General features: G+C 46.2%; 1 protein-coding gene across 2 annotated transcripts in view; it reads left to right on the top strand.

Annotated features, from left to right (window-relative positions):
* Positions 1–5,207: 5,207 nt before the first annotated feature.
* The window catches only part of CAPZB (capping actin protein of muscle Z-line subunit beta), a 96,722-nt gene continuing 81,294 nt past the window's right edge, over positions 5,208–20,635 (top strand). Inside the window, exon 1 of one of the 2 annotated variants that reach the window (XM_068241744.1) lies at positions 5,208–5,339. In XM_068241744.1, the coding sequence (XP_068097845.1) occupies positions 5,337–5,339 (3 nt within the window). In that variant the 5' untranslated portion in view covers positions 5,208–5,336. The remainder of the gene's footprint in view (positions 5,340–20,635) is intronic. The other variant, XM_068241745.1, reaches the window with a different exon arrangement.

The following is a 20,635-nucleotide window of genomic DNA, read 5'->3' as shown; positions in this document are numbered from 1 at the left end:
CCCCCCCCCCCCTGCTAGTCTTCGTTACTCAAATCACCGAATCCAAGGGAGGGAGCCCTGTGCTGCCATGGATAAATATGGAAAGGAAAATTACCGGCAGGTAAGTATTCAATTTTCCGTTTTCCATCTGTCTCCATGGCATGCACAGTCGGGAGTTAACTAGAATAAATACTCAGGGAGGGCAAAGGTGATATGCTTTAACACACAATTTTAATGCTTCCTAGGTAGCCTTTAATACAGCAGAACCAAATTGTATGGTGGAATTGACTGCTGGATCCACCCTATAGTGTCTCATAAAGGTATTGATTGAGGTCCAATTGGCCGCCTGACAGATCTTCTCTGCGGAAACTTATTCAAAGCGGCCCAAGATGCGGCTAATCCTCGCGTTGAATGTGCCGTTATTTGTTGTGGAGGTGTTTGATTATTAGCCCTATAGCATGCCTGTATCGTCTTGACCATCCAGCCCGCTATTGTCCTTGCCGTAGCTGCTTGGCCCTTTCTATAGCCTGAAGGTATGACGAAAAGTCTCTATGTCTTACGCAGTTCTTTGGTCTTCTCAATATAAGTCCTTAACGTGTTCCCCACATCTCTGAAAATGAAATACATACCTGGTTGGTGGCTAGAACGGGCCTCTTACCTAATAATCTCAACCTGATCTTCAATAGGCACGTCCTGCTCCATTCTGCCAGCACCTGCTGCAGAGCAAATAAAATTAGTTACTAAAAATTATCAAGAGTGTACAGCCCCAAGCCTGCTACAGCCCTGTTACCTACACTTAAGATAAGAAGAAGTCCAGAAAACAACCCAAATCCGCTGGAGCTTGCTAGAGAGCTCCTGCTCGCGCTGACAGTAAGTCAGAATGACCAGCGCTGAGCACCAGCTCTCTAAAACCTAAATAGCCGCCTCCCAGCCCAGCATCAATCAGCAGTCGGCTCAGAGGCTTCCAATCAGCGCCAGCCCCACAAGGAAGGAAGTGCCGACCGGAAGTGATGACATAAAGGGGCGGAACGCACAGTGGAGCGCACGCCGTCTGGGCTACCGGACAGGGAGCAGGATGCCAGTGACGTTTAGTCACAGAGAGGCGCAGCAGACGGCAATGGAGGGTTTACCTCACTGGCGGTCGCTCGGTCCGTGACCAGCAACGGAATCTCCTGGGCTCTGTGTCATTTAGACTCCTGTGCCCAGGACTTCACACTGGCGAGGCAGACCAGAGTGGCAGGTAAGAGGCACCTTCCGCATAGCAACTTGATCCCTGGATGAGGTGGTGAGAGGACAAAAAAGACTAGCAGGGGGGGGGGCCATGGGGAAACATTGATAGCATTGGTCCTCTGGGGGTCAAGTGGGCGGGGCTTAACCCGACTGTGCATGCCATGGATACATATGGAAAATGCCTTATGTGATGACTCTGTGTGTGCCTGACACTAGGGGGCGCACACAGCATCATCAGAGGGACACACTGGGAGACATGATCCCGAGGGACAGGAAGCAACGGAGGAGGAAGAAAAGGAGATTACTGCTGGGAAGAAGACGAGAATATACGCGCACAGGGAAGCCCTGAGGTGCCGCAGGTGAGTAATTGTAATAACTGGGCAAGCCTGACTCGTCCTTACCGTTAGTAGCTATTTTTTGTTAGGACGAGTCAGGATCGTCTGCAATGCTAGGAAGGCTAATGTGTTAAAGCGGACCCAAACCAAACATTTTTTTAATTCAAAATATTTAGTTGCACCACTCTGACACATACAAAGATAAATAAACACGCCTTCAAGCCTATGAGCATTTCAGTGCATGCTTTTCACCCTCCCTTCTCTTTGCATAACTAGGATTATACTGGGGGCAGCCATTAGCAATTCCTCCATTGCTGGACACCATCTACTCCACCAGTTTGCCAGATTATTTGCCTGCAATATGAAAGGAAGGGAGGGGTTTCTCCAATAAATGTAAAATATTTTATATTTGTCATCATGCAGCTGAAAAAAGGCTGCTATTTATTATTATAATTTAGAAAATAGATTTTATTTCTGAAATCTTGTATTTTTAGTTTGGGTCCACTTCAATTAGACTGCATAAATCCTGGTAAACTTTGCGTGTGCTCTCTGCGCACATACATTTTACAGTGGTTTTGTAAAAAAAGGCCCTATAGATTCTATTAAAAGTGTAAAGAAAATCAGATAGAAATAATATTAAAAGATTTATACATACTTTGGGCTTCCTGCAGCCTCATTCGCATGGATTGCTCCCACGCCGCAGTCCTCAGTCTTCTCCGTCTTCTCTACCGGGTCCCGTAACTTTGGCCAGCCACGGCCAGTCTGCGCAAGAGAAGCGCGCTCTCTCTGGAGGAGAATAGTACTGCGTCTGCGTAGTACTTTTCTCCGCTGTAAGAGCACACTGCCCTTGCGCAGACTGGCCGATTGGCTGCAAGAGCGCAACAGCAGCGCACACGGCCGGGGCGCGCATGCATGGAAGAGGATGACTGGCTCTAAATTCCGGTAGCTGTTACTAGAGAACAGAGTGGCCAGGAGGACGGGCAGGAAGCCCACACACCTCATGGGTCTGGAGGAAGCCCCAGGTAAGTATAAATAATGCTGTGTGTATCGTCTCTAATACACTTTAAATATTAAAGGTCAAAGGTCATTTTTTTTCTTTAACCACTTGAGGACCACAGTGTTAAACCCCTCCCCCCCCCCCTAAAGACCAGGCCTTTTTCTTTGCAAAATAGGCCACTGCAGCTTTAAGGCCAAGCTGCAGGGCCGCACAACACAGCACACAAGTGATCCCCCCTTTTCTCCCCACCAACAGAGCTTTCTGTTGGTGGGGTCTGATCGCATGACATCCAGGCTAAAAAATAAACAAAAATCAACTTACCTCAGACTTCCTCCAGCTCCTGGCAGCCGTACTGTGCCCTCGACGCAGCTCCGCTCCCCGCCGGTGTCCCGGGCTCCCCTCCAGTATCAGAGGCCTAGTTGCGCTCTACCGTGCGTCTCACGTAGTCATGCTGATGTCATCTGGGCTGTACTGCACAGGCGCAGTAGTTCTGCGCCTGCACAGTACAATCCGGATGACGTCAGTGCGACTCCATGAGCTGCACATTGGCGCGCAAGTAGATGCCGACCTCGCCATCTGCACCAGAGGAGACCGGGAGCCACCAGAGCTGTGGCGAGAACACAGGACGGCTGCCAGGGGCTGGAGGAAGTCCGAGGTAAGTTGATTTTCGTTTATTTTTTTGCCTGAACCTTCCCTTTAAAGTGAATGTTTACCGCTATAAAAATAAAAAAGTCAGATACCTAAGGAGAGGGAAGGCTCGGTCCTAATGAGCCTTCCCTCTCCTCTCCCGGTGCCCGGTCCCGCGCAGGATCCCCCGTAGCAGTATTCGACCAGTTCGGTCAAATACTGCCACTTCCGCTGCCGAAGGGAGCTTTCGGAAGCCTTCGGGAGCACTCGGGCTCCCGAAGACGGGCCGCTCCATACTACGCATGCGCGAGCGTCCTCTATGACGCTCCCGAGTGCTCCCGAAGACCTCCGAAGTCCCTGCAGCGGCGGACGTGAACGGGGGAGCCAGCGCAGCACCAAAGGCACCAGGAGAGGAGAGGGAAGGCTCATTAGGACCGAGCCTTCCCTCTCCTTAGGTGAGTATCTGACTTTTTTATTTTGATAGCGGTACCCATTGGCTTTAAAGGAAACCAGAGATGAATAATCAAACAGATTTTATATATACCTGGAGCCATGCACCTGGATCGCTCCCACGCCGCCGTCCTCCGATGTCTGCAGCTACGAGAACCGGGTCCCGTCACTGACGTCATCGGAACCAGCCTACGCAGGAGAAGTGCTGCTGGAGAGATACGCAAAGAGCACACTTCTAGACTGAGTCTGACTGACGGCAGTGCGGGGACCTGGTTCTCGTAGCTGCAGACTGTATAAAATCTTTTTGATTATTCATCTCTGGTTCACTTTAAAGGGAACCTGTACTAAGTACAATTATTTAAAATAAACACATGAGGTAACTTCAAATGAACATTAAATAGTTACCTCTCAGAAGCTCTCCATTTTCTTCTGACAATGATCCCTTCCAGTTCTGACAACATTTTGTCAGAACTGAAATACTGTATATCAGTTGCTGTCAGTTATCAGTTGCTGTCAGTTATAGCTGAGTGGACAACTGATGTGCCCGGTAATGTCCATGTTTCCCTATTGCTTAAGTGGGCAATGTTACAGTTTAACAGTGTGCTGACCAGAAAGCTGTTATGGGATAATGGCCATTTTCAAAATGGAGGACGGAGAATTCCCTTGATCACAGTGAACAAACACGACACGGGACAGGAGAAAGAGATTGAGGAGTAGACTACATGGGAGTTAAGTATGACTTGTGTATGTTTATTTTGACTTAATTTTCAGTTCAGGTTTTCTTTAAGCAATGCCTTATATTACATAGAAATGTTAAAGTTGGATGAAAAAGATTAGCTCATTAGTGGGCAATCATTTGACGACAATTTTGTTGATCAGAAATTTTTTTTTATAATCGTTTGTGATGGATAGGAAGTACGAATTTGTTCGTTGATAGTGAAATAATTAATACATTACAACATCTTATTTCTGATCGAATTTATCACAATTCTTCGCTAAAAATTGGACCGTTAGTGGCCACCTTAATAATCGTTTACAGTAGATTGGGAACACCAACCAGGCTTGTTTTTGACCAATCTGATCATAAATATTATCTCATTTGTCAAATGATATTTTGCTAAAAACTGGAGAGTTAGTGGCCACCTTTAGTATAATATAGTCATGTGATAATTGATGGCTATACTAGGATGGTGTTGTCATGCGATGGACATGGGATGTTTTTGTCATGTGACAGTGATTAGAATATGATGAGTATAATACGGTCATGTGACACAGTGATGGCCATAGGATGGTGTACGAGTATGATGACGTCACTAGCAGCCCACAGAGAATGTTGGGACAGGAACGCCAGGTAACAGAATGTGGGAGAGATTATCCCTCCCTGATATGACAGTGACCCCGCCCACATTACAAGTGTCAAACAACCCCCCGCCCCCTCTATCGCGCCCTTCTGGCTACTAGGCACCGCCCCTACTGTCAGCTCCCTCATGAATATGAACAGCCTCTGGCTCCGCCCCGCCTCGGTGTCAGTGACGTAAACCTCCATACTTGGTGATGGCCGCGAGGCCGCGCTGTGATTGGTGCACGGGGCACAGCGGTGGGCGGAGCCGCTGACCCGGAAGTTCACTCCCAGGTCCTGAGGAAGTGGAGGCGCTGCCGGGCCTGCGAGACCAAACCGACACCGAACCGGAGAGGAGCCGGCCCCACCCACCGCAGCCATGGTAACCCGACCGGGGCAGGGGAGGGGCGCCCGCAGGTTACGTCACTTCGGCGGGTTTCATAACGGCGCCGAGGCCTCTGGGGGGTCCCTTCATGTGTGCTGCGTGTCTGAGTGTAGAGCTGCCAGTGTGCCCTGCTGCCTGCCTATATACCCTGCCTATACACTGTGTGCTGCGTGTGTGAGTGCAGAGCTGAGTGTCCCCTGCTGCCTGTATACTGTGTACCTTACTGTCTGCCTGTATGCAGAGCTGCCACACTGCCTGTTACACTGTGTATAGAACTCTCTCCCCTGTGCCTGCCTGTGTGCAGTGCTGCCTACCTATACACCCTGCTGCCTGCCTATACATTGTGTGCAGAGCTGCCTCACTGCCTGTGTGCCTATACACTGTGTATATCACTATATACCCTGCTGCCTGCCTATACACTGTGTGCAGAGCTGCCTCACTGCCTGTGTGCCTATACACTGTGTATATCACTATATACCCTGCTGCCTGCCTATACACTGTGTATATCATTATATACCCTGCTGCCTGCCTATACACTGTGTGCAGAGCTGCCTCACTGCCTGTGTGCCTATACACTGTATATCACTATATACCCTGCTGCCTGCCTATACATTGTGTGCAGAGCTGCCTCACTGCCTGTGTGCCTATACACTGTGTATATCACTATATACCCTGCTGCCTGCCTATACACTGTGTATATCATTATATACCCTGCTGCCTGCCTATACACTGTGTGCAGAGCTGCCTCACTGCCTGTGTGCCTATACACTGTATATCACTATATACCCTGCTGCCTGCCTATACATTGTGTGCAGAGCTGCCTCACTGCCTGTGTGCCTATACACTGTGTATATCATTATATACCCTGCTGCCTGCCTATACATTGTGTGCAGAGCTGCCTCACTGCCTGTGTGTCTATACACTGTATATCACTATATACCCTGCTGCCTGCCCTTTACATTGTGTGCAGAGCTGCCTCACTGCCTGTGTGCCTATACACTGTGTATATCACTATATACCCTGCTGCCTGTCTATACACTGTGTATATCTTTATATACCCTGCTGCCTGCCTATACATTGTGTGCAGAGCAGCCTCACTGCCTGTGTGCCTATACACTGTGTATATCACTATACACCCTGCTGCCTGCCTATACACTGTGTGCAGAGCTGCCTGTGTGTCCCTGTGTACCCTACTGTCTGCCTATACACTGTGTATAGAGCTCTCTCCCCTGTGCCTGCCTGTGTGCAGAGCTGCCTGCATATACACTGTGTGCTGCGTGTCTGAGTGCAGAGCTGAGTGTCCCCTGCTGCCTGTATACTGTGTATAGAGCTCTCTCCCCTCCCCTGTGCCTGCCTGTGTGCAGAGCTGCCTCACTGCCTGTGTGCCTATACACTGTGTATTACTATATACCCTACTGTCTGCTTGTATACTGTGTATAGAGCTCTTTCACCTTGTGCCTGCCTATGTGCAGAGCTGCCTCACTGCCTGCGTGTATATCACTATGAACCCTACTGTCTGCCTATATTCTGTGTACAGAGCTGCCTCACTGCCTGCGTGTCCCTGTGTACCCTACAGTCTGCCTATACACCCTGCTGCCTGCCTGTACACTGTGTATATCACTATGTACCCTGCTATCTGCCAGGGCTGTGGAGTCGGGGCAATTTTGGGCACTCGGAGTCGGGGCAATTTTGGGCACCCGGAGTCGGAGTCGTTGATTTCATAAACTGAGGAGTCGGATGATTTTTGTACAAAATCCACTGCCCTGTTAAGTATTACACGTCGGAGTTGGAGCCATTTTGGGTACCCGGAGTCGTGGTTTCATAAACTGAGTCGGAGTTGGAGTCGGAAGATTTTTGTCCCGACTCCACAGCCCTGCTAACTGCCTGTACACCCTACTGCTTGCCTGTACACTGTGTGCAGACCTGCTTCACTGCCTGCGTGTCCCTGTGTACCATACTGTCTGCCTATACACTGTGTATAGATGCCTGCCTGTGTGCAGAGCTGCCACACTGCGTGCATGTTTATCACTATATACCCTTCTGTCTGCCTATATCCTGTGTCTCCCTATATACACCATTATCTACCTGTATCCTGTGTGTCTCCCTATACCATTATTTGCCTGTAATCCACATATACACTCCCGGTCTGTGTGTGTCCCCCATTATCTAACCTGTATCCTATACACCCCATTATCTGCTTCCTCACTGGCTGCCCCTATCCCCCTGTGTATTTTTTACCCCTTGAAGTGCCTATTTCTTGTGTATAGCTCTCGCTCAGCTACCCAGTGCATGTCTGTTTAACATTATACACCACAATTATCTGTATATATAATGTGGGCTTTTTGCCTGTGTGCAGAGCTCCCTCATTGCTTGTGTGGTGTATGTCCCTGTATTCTCCATTATCTGCCTATATCCCCCTGTATACTCCGTTACCTTTATAATGTGTGCTGTGTGTACAGTACCCCCACCTCCCCATTTTGTGCCCCTATCCCCCATATGCACACACCATATTTTCCCTTGCCTCCTCACTGCCTGCCTATATCTTTCTATTCGCCCCATTACCTCCCACACCGGTGCTTGTTTAATTTAGGGGACCCAGCAGGAAACCTCATAACGAACAGTTCTACAATCACAGTACATGCTTATAGCACAAAACCTTGTGGTTGTCCGAACAGTACAATCTATTTGAATTCTAACAGTTTGAGATGGCGCTGTTCCCTATGAGGTTTCCTGCTGTGTCCCCTACAGTAGACTAGCGCCCCACCATTCTCCCCAGTTCCTGTCTGTATAACCAAATACGCCCCATTATCTGTATATATTACCCTATACACCCCATTATCTGTATAGATCATGTTTACAGTGCTTCCCCCCCCCCCCACACACACACACCTCCCTACTGCTTCCTTTTATATAAGATGCTTCTGTTCTCCGATGTCCATGTTCAACAACCTACTGCCAACATCACGAGAACGTCTGATTACCTACGCTTATCAGCCACTACTTCCTGTTTGCTGCAGGTGTGTCTGGGTACAATAATACCCCACTGCCTGGATATCACACTGTACACGCCCTCACTACCAGCATTTCACAACTCATCCATGTGTGCAGCATGTACAGAATTTCACGAGACACCAGTCTGCCCTGCATCAGTTGCTGCTGTCTTTATGTGCACCCCGCTGCCTGTGTGTGACACCCTGAACAAAATCTTACCTGTGCATATGATATTCTACACACCACATAACCTGTATAGAATACTTTGGACCACCCCCTTTACCTGTATAGCTAACACCCTATTACTTGTATATACCATTTCATACACCTCTTATCTGTGTCCATCTGCCTGTGTGAAACACCCTCTACCCCGTTCAATGGAGATAGCACGATACACACCCTCTATATCAGAGGTCCCCAAACTTTTTCGGTCAAGGGCCGGGTCAATATACTTCAGACTGTCGGGGGGCCGGAGCATACATAAAATGATGTTGAAAAACATTACATTGAATCTTTGTATTGATTTCCCCCCAATCATTCCTGGAGGAGAACTCCCAGCAGCGGCCATTCAGTCATGCGGCGCCCGAAGTACTTCTTTGAGCACCAGACAGTGAAGCATACCCAGGTGACAACCTGCAATCCACTTGGACAGCAGTGTCACCTGATGCAGAATTGGATTGGAAGCCAGCAAATAACTGCTCATTGGCTTCTACAGTATGTGGATGGATGGTGTCAGCACTGCTATTCTATATGTGGGCCACCGATATTTAAAGGTGCAGTGGGCCGCATCTATAACTTTTACATTGTGTTTGGGGGCCAGTGAAAAAGCCTTAGGGGGGGGGGGGGGGCGCATTCGGTCCGCGGGCCTTAGTTTGAGGACCACTGCTTTATATAATAAACCCTTTCACCTATATCAAAACTATTGTGTAGTAAAACTTTGTACATTTGATATGTATAGAACCCCATTACCAGTAGATAAATCCCTCAGCACTTATAGACCACAAACTGTATGCTTTGTAACCTGTATATTTATACAATACAATAACATTTCTATAGCGCTTTTCTCCCATAGGACTCAAAGCGCTTAGGCTCTCTCAGATTCAGTAATTAGTAGGATGAAGTATTCACACAACAAAAGTTATATTTCTGCAAATGCCAGACTGAACAGGTGGGATTTCAGTCTGGATTTAAACACGTCCAGGGATGGGGCTGTCCTGATCTGTTGAGGTAAGGAGTTCCAAAACGTAGGGGCAGCATGACAGAAGGCTCTGGGACCAAAAGTTTCCAAGTGGACTCTGGGTATGACTAGATTATTAGAACCTGTGGATCTGAGAATGCGGGGATTGCTACGCAGCTGTAACATATCTTTCATGTATCCAGGGCCTAGATTATTCAGGGATTTAAATGTCAGTAGGCCGATCTTGAATAGGACCCTCCATTCTATAGGTAGCCAGTGAAGGGAATGCAGGACTGGCGTTATGTGGCAGTGACGGGGTTGGTTGGTTAGCAGTCTGGCAGCAGTATTCTGTATCAGCTGTAGGCGGTACAAGACCTTTTTTGGAAGGCCAGTGTAGAGAGCATTGCAGTAGTCCAGTTGGGATGTGATGAAGGCGTGGACTAAGGTTGGCAGATCTTCTGGGGGTATGAGGTGCTTGATTTTTGCAATGTTCTTCAGGTGAAAATAGGATGATTTCACCACAGCAGAGATTTGAGTTCTGAAGTTTAAATCCCCATCAATTAGAACTCCCAGGCTACGCACATGATCAGAGCTGCGTAGATCCGTGCCTCCTATTCCCAGTGTTGAAGACTGCAAGTTAAGTTGTTTTGTTATCATGCTCTGCCCTCCAATCAGAAGGACTTAACAGTTTGTCTGCATTTAGTTTCAGCCAGTTGTCATTCATCCATTGCTGTAGTTCACGTAAGCAGGCGTTTATAGTTAGAGTTGGGTCTGTCACACCAGGCTTGAAGGAAAGATATAGTTGGGTGTCGTCTGCATAGCAGTGGTATGTCAGGCCATGTTTTTGGATTAGTTTTCCCAACGGTAGCATGTAAATCGTGAAAAGCAAGGGAGAGAGAATTGAGCCCTGGGGCACCCCATACTTAAGTGTTACAGGGGTGGACAGGAAGGGCCCCATAGACACTTTGAGGGTTCTGCCACTCAAGAAGGATTGGAACCACTGAAGTACTATGCCATCAATGCCGCAGTATTCCTGTAGCCTGTTTATCAAGATGTCATGGTCAACTGTGTCAAAGGCTGCAGAAAGGTCTAGCAGTATGAAGATCGAGCACTCTCCTCTGTCTCTTGCCATGAGCAGGTGGTTGCATATTTGGATGAGGGCAGTTTCAGTGCTGTGGTGTTTCCTGAAGCCAGACTGGAATGGGTCATAACTGTTCTTTTGTAGGATTCTGGCTTCTAGCTGGAGGTATACAGCTTTTTCAATTAGCTTGCCCAGAAAGGGGAGGTTAGAGACAGGTCTGTAGCTGGTCATTGCTTCTGGGTCCAGGGAGGGTTTTTTGAGGAGAGGCCTGATGATTGCTTCCTTCAGTAAAGCAGGAAATATCCCTGATTGTAAGGAACAGTTAACAATTTTGAGGAATACCGGTACGAACAGGTCGGGGCAGTTCAACATGAACTGTGTTGGGCCAGGATCCAGGTCACAGGTAGTTAGGCGGACGTGAAGGAGGATGCTTGATGTGACTTCTTCATCAATTTCTTTGAAGTTTGACCAAGGTGTTACGTTGTCTCTGCTAATGATCTTCGGCGCTATATTAGGCTCAGATGCTGTAAGTTGGATGGCGGACCTTATAGCGGAGACTTTGTCTGTGAAGAAATGGGCAAATTGGTCACAGAGGTCCTTTGAAGACTCGATATTAAGTTTTTGACATGCTGGGTTGCAGAGTTTTTCCACTGTGCAGAACAGTTGGGCTGGTTTGTTAACTGCATTTGCAATCTCTTGTGATATAAAGGATGATTTTTTTTCCCCGTGATTACCTTTTGGTAGCTCTTCAAGTGGAAGATTAAGGCATGTTTGTCTTCTGGGAACTGAGATTTGCGCCACAGCCTCTCAAGTTTTCGGCCTTGTCTTTTCAGCTCTTTTATAGCGTTATCAAACCACTGTGCATGATGGTGTGGAGTAAGATATTTGGTGCGCAGAGGAGCAATGGTCTCAGAGGTGGAGGACACACATTTGTTGTATTTAAACACCAGAGTATCAGGGTCCAAGCTGGAGTCAGTCAATTCATCAAAGCTAAGGTTATCTCGGATATGTTGAGGTGTTAGCCCTTTTAAGCGGCGATATTTTATTTGATTCTTGACCTGGTGTTTGACGGCTGGTATTGAGAGGGAGAAGTGGATAGTGTGATGGTCTGACCAGGCAACAGGATTAATTTCCACATTGGCTATTGACAGCCCAGTATGGAATATAAGGTCCAGAGTGTGACCTTTCCTGTGAGTAGCAGAGCTGATTGATTGGAGGAAGCCCAGTTCATGTAAGGCACGAGGTAGCTCTTTTCCAAATTGTGAAGAGGAGTCGTCCACCCATGTATTGAAATCTCCAAGAACAATCCATCTGGGGTGTTCCAGTGTTAGGTTGCATAGGAGGTCTACAAGTTCCTTAAGGAAGTCTGAGTATTTTTCGCCTGGTTTCCCCCCTACCTCCTGTATACAGCAAATGTTATCACTTTTTTGTTTTTGTATGGAAAATATCTTAAGGTTGCATTCACAGTGGGACGTTGCGTTTTAATGTGATGTTAAAGTCGTAACGTGTCTGGGTTGAGAGGTAACGCACTGCAAGCAGTGAGTTATCACAACGCAACATTTTTCAATGCCGCACTGTGAACGGCCCATAGGATTATCATGGCAGTGTGGTAAGCTGCGTTATAAGACTATAACGCAGCTCCGCCACGTGGCACTGTGAATGCTGCCTAAACCATTCTGTGTTTATAACAAGGTATAGCTTTCCATTAAATGTATATACAGCCTATTTCCAATATATGCTGTGACCTTTTTATAGTGCTTCAGTGTTCTCCCCAGAATTTTTTTTTCTAGCTGGGTGGTATGAAATAGTAGCCAGGTGGGGCAATATGAGAAAATGCTGGGCTGGTACTTCTGTGTGCAACTCTGCTTACAGAATAGGAAGTAGTGAGCAGATGAGAGTCGGGTGCTCATCAAAACTAGCCGGGTGGAGCACCCGGCTAAAAGAGCCTGGGGAGAACACTGGTGCTTTATGTAACCTCACTGGTGGTGTATTATTCTCTATATCCCCCCTTTTCCTGTATGTAACATAATTGCTCTCTAACCTTCTGCACCCTGTACATTCTGTCACCTCTATGGAACTTGTATGTTTTCATTATTTCATATTTATATAGTGCAGACGTCTTCTGCAGCACTGTATAGAGTATATTGTCATGTCACTGACTGTCCTCAGAGGGGCTCACAATCCTATCCCTACCATAGTCATATGTGTTGTATGTATTGTAGTGTAGGGCTAATCTAGGGGAAGCCAATTAATTTATTTGTATGTTTTTGGAATGTGTGAGGAAACCAGAGTGCATGGAGGAAACTCAAACAGACACAAGGAAAATATACAAACTCCTTGCAGATAGTGCTCTGGCTGGGATACAAATCGGGGACCTAGCGCTGCAAGGTGAGAGTGCTAAGCACTACGCCACCGTGCTGCCCGTACATCCCTTAGCTGTATAACACCAGATATCGCTGCACACTCCATCTGGCACACCTCAGGCTTTGGATTGGGTGCACCTTGGGCTTTGGGTCGGATCCTTTGGTTACCTTGTAGAAAGTTTTTTTGGAGTGTCAGCCCATGTGACGAGAAATGGCTGCACTCCTGTAACCCGCATGCGAGGGTTTTATTGCAGCACTCGCTCCCTTGTGTACACATCACCTGAGCGTAACCTCAACATGAGACTTTCCCTATCTCTGCATAACTTCCGCCATTACCTTGCCAGATAACGTAAAGCTGTCTTCACTGTGAGCATCGTATCCAATGAAGAGTTAAGAACTATTAAAAAACTTAAAGGGGTACTACAGCGAAAAACTGTAAAATTTAAAATGTGCAAACATATACAAATAAGTATGTTTTTTTTTTTTTCCTAGAGTAAAATGAGATATAAATTACTTTTCTCCTATGTTGCTGTCGCTTACAGTAGGTTGTAGAAATCTGACAGAAGTGACAGGTTTTGCACTAGTCCATCGTTTCATGGGGGATTCATTTATTTTCAAAAGCACTTAGTGAATGGCAGTTGCTCTGTATAACTGCTCCTGTGTAGGGAGCAGGGAAGCTGGACAGCATCATTGTTTAAATCCTTTTTCGGGAATATCTTTATAAAGAATAAAAGCCATGCTGAGAATCCCCTATGAAGAGATGGACTAGTCCACAACCTGTCACTCCTGTCAGATTTCTACTACCTACTGTAAGTGACAGCATTATAGGAGAAAAGTAATTTATGGTACATTTTACTTTGCCAAAAAATGTACTTCTTATTTGTATACGTTTGCACATATTTTACATTTTACAGATTTTCGCTGCAGTGCCCCTTTAATGATTGAATGACGGATTGCAGTGTACATTGGCTTCAGATTGTTTTGTACATCATCCCATAGTTTACTAGACTGCTGGCTGGAGAGAGCTGTACACCTACAATGCTGGAAGGAGCGCTGCCTTAAGCCTGGTACACACTTTCAGTTATGATTGGCCAATCACTGACCACTTGTAGCAACTCCATGTAGTATGAGTGTCAGCAGACGTTGAATACTATGAGCAGATTGTGTAGGTAAACCCTCATATTACATGGAGGTGGGAACATTGTGTGTACCAGGCTGTAGAGCAGCACCACCAAATAAGATCAGTATTTGCCCATTGTAAAATCTTTTAAATCCCTGATTTACATTCTGACATTTATTACATGGTGACATTTTTACTGTTGGCAGGTGATGTAGCTGTGGCATGCTTTTTTGACAGTTGGAAACAGCTGTAAACAGCTATTTCCCACAATGCAGCAAGGTTCCCAGACAGGAAACTGCCAGGAGTACGTACTCAAGAGTTTCTTGTGGGAGGGGTTTCACCACAATATCAGCCATACAGCGCCCCCTGATGGTCTGTTTGTGAAAAGGAATAGATTTTTCATGTAAAACTGGGTATCAGCTACTGATTGAGATAAAGTTCAATTCTTGGTCGGAGTTTCTCTTTAAGGCCCCTTTCACATACATCGCGGTTTTGTGTGTCATGGTAGCCTTAAAGGAATCCGAAGTGAGGATACGGAGGCTACTTTACGGTTGTTCTTATAAGTTTACGTACCCTGGCAGAATTTATGGTTCCTTATGCTAGGTACACATGATGAGATTTTCTGGCAAATTAGTCAGATCGATTTATTTCCAACATGTCCGATCTGATTTTCGATCAATTTCCAACTGTTTTCCGTTCACTTTGATTAGAAATCGATTGGAAATCAGATCAGACATGTTGGAAATAATCGATCGGACGGTAAATCTGCCAAAAAATCTGTGTGTACCTAGCATTAAAATGATTCCGAGCGGAAGCTCGGGATCAGAATCAGATATTCACCTTAAAGGGACACTTAAGTCAAACAAAAAAGAGTTTTACTCACCTAGGGCTTCCAATAGCCCCCTGCAGCTGTTCGGTGCCCTCGCAGTCTCCCTCCGATCCTCCTGGCCCCGCCGGAAGCCACTTCCTGTTTCGGTGACAGGAGCTGACAGGCTGGGGACGCGAGTGGTTCTTCGCGTTCCCAGACACATTAGCACCCTCTATGCTGCTATGTGGTATATGATATATGCTATAGCAGCATAGATGGCGCTTTTGTGGCCAGGAACGCAAAGAATCACTCGTGTCCCCAGCCTGTCAGCTCCTGTCACCGAAACAGGAAGTGGCTGCCGGCTGGGCCAGGAGGATCGGAGGGAGACGGCGAGGGCACCGGACAGCTGCAGGGGGCTATTGGAAGCCCCAGGTGAGTAAAACTCATTTTTTTTGTTTGACTTAAGTGTCCCTTTAAGGCCTTGTTCACATTATAAATCATGGCAGGGATTTTGAAAGCGATTTCAGAGCGATTTCGGCTTAGAAAAGCACTTTTGCTGAGCGATAGTTTTTTTCACTTCCTGACGTGAAGTGAATTCTTTAACCTGGAAATGAATAAATACAATGTATTCATAAAAGCGCTGAGGGAAATGGTTATACAAAGCGCTTTGCGATTTCCCTATACCGTCCATTGAGCCAAAACGCTCAGACAATGGCGCATGTAGCGCATTTGCAATTTTAATAAAATCGAAACACTCGCATGAACACTGTCATAGGAAATCATTACACAAGCGCTTTTAGAGCACTTCGCAAAATCGCCAGCGCTTAAAAAAAGAAATCGGCAAACGCTGACCGTGTGAACAAGCTCTAAGAGAGCGAAGCCTCAGGATCCTATTCAGGCTTCCCTTGCTACTCAGATGTCCCCCATTGCTGAGTGCCACACTCAGCAATGGGGGAGTAGCCACGCCCCTCCAGATTGGGGCCACGCTCCTTCCCATCTTGCAGTGTAGACGTGCAGTAGCATGAAGCCTGTGGCTCCAGCTTACCGCGTGGGCGGACTTGCACGGCCACGATACAGGGAGAAGAGCTGCGCGGCCCCGATGTGATTAGCGACAAAGCCTTGTTGCTAATCTTCAGGGGGCTTCGCTCAGCGACGGGGGACATTAGAATACGGAGGGAAGTCTCAAAAGGATTCTGAGGCTTCCCTCTATTTAGGTAAGTATCTCATTTTATACCCGAGCTTGGGCTCGGGTACACTTTCACCATCTCCTATATATAATTTGCAAGTGTCCCTGCGTCTGTCCCTGTGTCAGTGCTTTTTTGCACTGCGCATGTGCAGGGACAGACGCAGAGACACTGCTGAGAGTCAGAGGAGGGCGGGGCCAGAAGGGGCGGGCGTGTGTGTGCGACGGGCGTGTGCATGCGCATGGCTGGATAGTGACAGACCTAGCCCGTCACTAGTTCTTTATAGAATATGAATAACACAAAACTTTTATTCCACTAATGGTTATTGGTCGTCACTAGTGGTAGTTATTTATTGTCAAAGAACTGTGTTTACGCTTTTTAAATCTTGGGCTGTCTTTCATGAGCTTCACGTTTGAGGTCTCCCAGGGTTGACTTGGCCTTGTGGTTTGGATAATTGTCATTTTGGAATGTCCAAGTACATTTAATGCTCAGCTTCCTGGCTGATAAGTGCAGATTTTCCTCCAGTGTTTGATAACTTACTGCCTTCATAGGTCACACATCCCCAAAAACAGCAGCGATCCACCACCATGTTTCACAGTAGGAAAGGTGTACCTTTCATCATAGGCCTTGTTGACTGCTCTCCAAATGTAGCATTTGTGATTGTGGCCTGAGAGTTGCATTTTAGTCTCATCACTCCAAATGACTGTGGCAGAAGGTTTGAGGCTCGTCTCTGTGCTGTTTGGCATATTGTAAGCTCAGTACTTTGTGGCGTTTGCGTAGTTATGTCTTTCTTCTGGTAACTCGACCATGCAGCTCATCTTTCTTCAACTGCTTCCTTGTGCTTCTTGAAACTGCCTCACCACATTTTTTCCTGTATTTCACCTGAAGTTATTTGTGGGGTTTTCCTTGCATCCGGAACATTTTTTCAGGCAGTCATGGCTTGAATTTTTAGTTGGTCTGACAAGAGGCCATCATTTTCCACTTCTTAATTAGTTTGAATACTGCTGATTGACATTCTAAATTCCTTGGATATTTACTTATATCATTTTCCTGTTTTGTAGAGATCAACTACCTTTTCCTGCAAATCCATTGACATTTCTTTTGCTTTCCCAGTAAGTTAGGCCCCTTTTCCACAAGCAGTTGATAGGCGGTGAAAACAGTGTTCTCCCCAGAATTTTTTTCCAGCTGGGTGGCATTAAATAGTAGCCAGGTGGGGCGAGATGAGAGAATGCAGGGCTGGCCCTTCTCTGCACAAGTCTGCTTACAGCAGAGGAGGTGGTGAGCCGATGACAGCCGGGTGGTCACCAAAACTAGATGGGTGGAGCACCCGTCTGGGGAGAACACTGGGTGAAAAGCCTCTCGTATTCTCACAACTGCTTGCTGCTGCCTGGTAACTGTTCACTGCTGCCTGGGAAGGAAAACTGAAGTTTGCTTTCTTAAAACAGAAAATATTTGCAATAATTCAGGTTGGAGTGAGCACCAAGATGTCTCCCACAATGCATCACTGCTGAAATATGCAAGTTATTCATTGCTGTCCCCAGCTGGAAGGTTTTTTTTTTTTCCCCCTCACCAGTGATCTGCCATGGAGGGCAGTATGGAAATACATTCAAACAGCTTGTTTGATGTTCGTACGACTCAGTGAGCCGCGCGCTGAAGCGCTGGAGAGGTCGACCTGGCGAGGTCGGCTTCTCCACCGGAGGGGACCCGGAGCCACAGGAGTTGCACGAGGACACATGATGGCTGTCGGGCTGGATGAAGCCCCAAGTAAGTGGATTTTTTATTTTTATAGTCTTCGGACCTTCCCTTTAAGGGAAATTTGCACTTCTTTCTAAAAACATTTCAAATAAACCTCCTCCTAAAGGAGGTTCATGAACTCCTCAACTCTTTTAGTGTTCCAGAGCTATAATCTATGAACTATTGAACTTTTCTCATCTATTCCTTGCATTCAAAAGTTGTTCTTTGCCAGGCAAGAGTTTTATGGCTTGTAAGTGGCTATCAGTGAGGGCCCGTTTCCAATTGTGCGGTACAAATTCATTGCGGAAAACGCAAAAATAAATTTGCATGTGGATGCAAATTTTACCACCAATTCCTGTACGTTTTTGTGTTATTTTTGTAAGTATGCGAGTTTTACCTCTTGAGCACCAGAGCAATTTTCACCTTTCAGCGCTCCTTCCATTCATTCGTCTATAACTTTATTATTAATATAGGAAGTATATAGTTTTTAAATAATGCATGCTACTGTAATTAAAATCCATGAAATGTATTTGCCCATTTGTCCCGGTTATTACACCGTTTAAATTATGTCCCTATCACAATGTTCGGCGCCAATATTTTATTTGGAAATAAAGGTGCATTTTTTCCAGTTTTGCGTCCATCCCTAATTACAAGCCCATAGTTTATAAAGTAACAATGTTATACCCTCCTGACATAAATATTTAGAGTTCAGTCCCTAAGGTAACTATTTATGTATTTTTTTTTATGTAAATTTTTTTTCTTTTTATTACAAAAAATAAATAAATTGGGGAGTGTGGGAGGTAATGAGTTAGTGTAGTGTAAAAGTATGTATTTGTATATGAAAAAATGTTTTGGATGTAATTTTACTATTTGGTCACAAGATGGCCACAGTTATTTTTTGTTCATGCGACCTGTAAGCATCGGACGTACGCTTACAGGACATTCAATGAGGCTGGGCAACGTTTTTGTTTTCACGATTGCGCTGCTTCTCATAGAAGCAGCCGATAATTGCTGGGGGGCTGAGATCAACGAACGGGATCGGTTTTCCCCGTTCATTGATCTCCGGGTGAGCACGAGCGCGGGAGTGCGCACATGAGCGAGTGGGAGCGCGTACAGCAGCGGGAGGTGCTAAAGTGGTTAACCATGGCGGTGCCTGTGTGCTTTTATATTGATCTTAGGCGAAAACATACGCAAATACGCATGGAAAATTCGCATTGTGAAAACACATGCGAAATTCCTATTAATTACATTGTATGCGAATCGAATTCTGATGGCTCTGCTGGGCAGATTTTTCCTGCATATAAAAACGCTCTGTTTTCCTTACAAGTGGAAACAGGCTAATTAAGTTGTATTGCTTGTGCGAATCTGCGTGCAGAAAACACATGCAGATTCGTAAAAGTGGAAACGGGCCCTCAGAGTTATGCTTTAATCCAGGGGTCCCCAAACGTTTTGGGTCGAAGGCCGGGTCAACATACTTCAGACTGCTGGAGTCTTTTCATGCCAGACAGTGAAGCATACCCAGGTGACAACCTGCAGTCCAATTGGACAGCAGTGTCACCTGATGTGGAATTTAATTGGAAACCAGCAAATTACTGCTTTCTGCCTTCATTCTATATGTGGACCACCAATATTTAAAGATGTAGCTGAGCGCATCTATAATACATTTTGTGTATTATGGCTCAGGGGGCCACATTCGGGCCGCGGGCCTTAGTTTGAGGACCACTGCTTTAATCCAACTAGAAGGAAACTATAATTAGCATGCCTGGATAGCCTAGTTCTGTGCAGGAATTACACTGTTTATACACATTTATCTCATCATGTCGCATGTCAGTTCATGAACCCTTTTTAAACCTGGCCAGAGGTCACCCAGTATTTTGGGTGGTTAGAATTGGGTGTTTTGGTTGCACATTTGCACTTTTTACCATATGAAAGAGGGAAGGGAGCAGATGTGTAAACCATTTAATTTCATTAGTATATACTGATGTTGTAAGAATGCCACTTCTTGCTGTATGCTGTAATTAGGTGGGGGCAGCCGTATTGGCTCATTTCCTGTGCCCTCTATGCTTCAAAGCTCCCTGCACTTATGCTGTACAGGTTGCCAGAAATCATGCAGGCTGGGGAGCTGATGGCGGTGAATTCACCACCTGTCTGCGGCAAGGCGGTCGGAATCGATGGCATCGCGAGGCCGATTCCTGAGCGATTGCGTGCTAAAATCTATCTGGAATCGGCCTGTGGTGTATGGGCAGGTCTCAGAGAGAGATTGGGCTTTTGGTCAGCCTGCCCATGCATCGCTAGAATTACGGGCACCTTAACACTAGAACACGATCACGATGGGAATCACGGGTTGCACGCGGCACACCTTTAAGGTGCATGCACACATCCAATTTTGATTGGCCAATCACTTCCCAATTTTACCACCGCCATATAGTTGTTGAGCCTTTGAATACCATGAACAACTTGTGTAGGTAAACACAGACGTCCAAGTCAACATCAGTCAAGGCCCTGAACAGAAGGGAATAACTTATGCTGGGAATACACAATGAGTTTTATTGGCAGATTTTCTTTCCGATTGATTTCCATTCACTTCTATGAGGAAATCGATCAGAAAAAAATGATCAAAATCAGATCGGACCTGTCGGAAATTGTCAATCGAGCCATCTATCTGCTGAAAAAAATTCCCAGCATAACGTCTGGTACGCACATCCAATTTTTTGATTGGCCTATTTACCACCTACATGTGGTATGAGAGTCTAGCTACACAATCTGCTCGTAGTATTCAAAATCTGTTAGCCCTGTTATTACATTCAAGTGGTCAAATTGGCCATTGATTAGCCA

Source organism: Hyperolius riggenbachi, chromosome 6 (genome assembly GCF_040937935.1).
Source record: "Hyperolius riggenbachi isolate aHypRig1 chromosome 6, aHypRig1.pri, whole genome shotgun sequence".
Lineage (NCBI taxonomy): Eukaryota > Metazoa > Chordata > Amphibia > Anura > Hyperoliidae > Hyperolius > Hyperolius riggenbachi.
The sequence above is the reverse complement of the archived record's forward strand: the minus strand, read 5'-3'. Positions and strand labels throughout refer to the sequence as shown.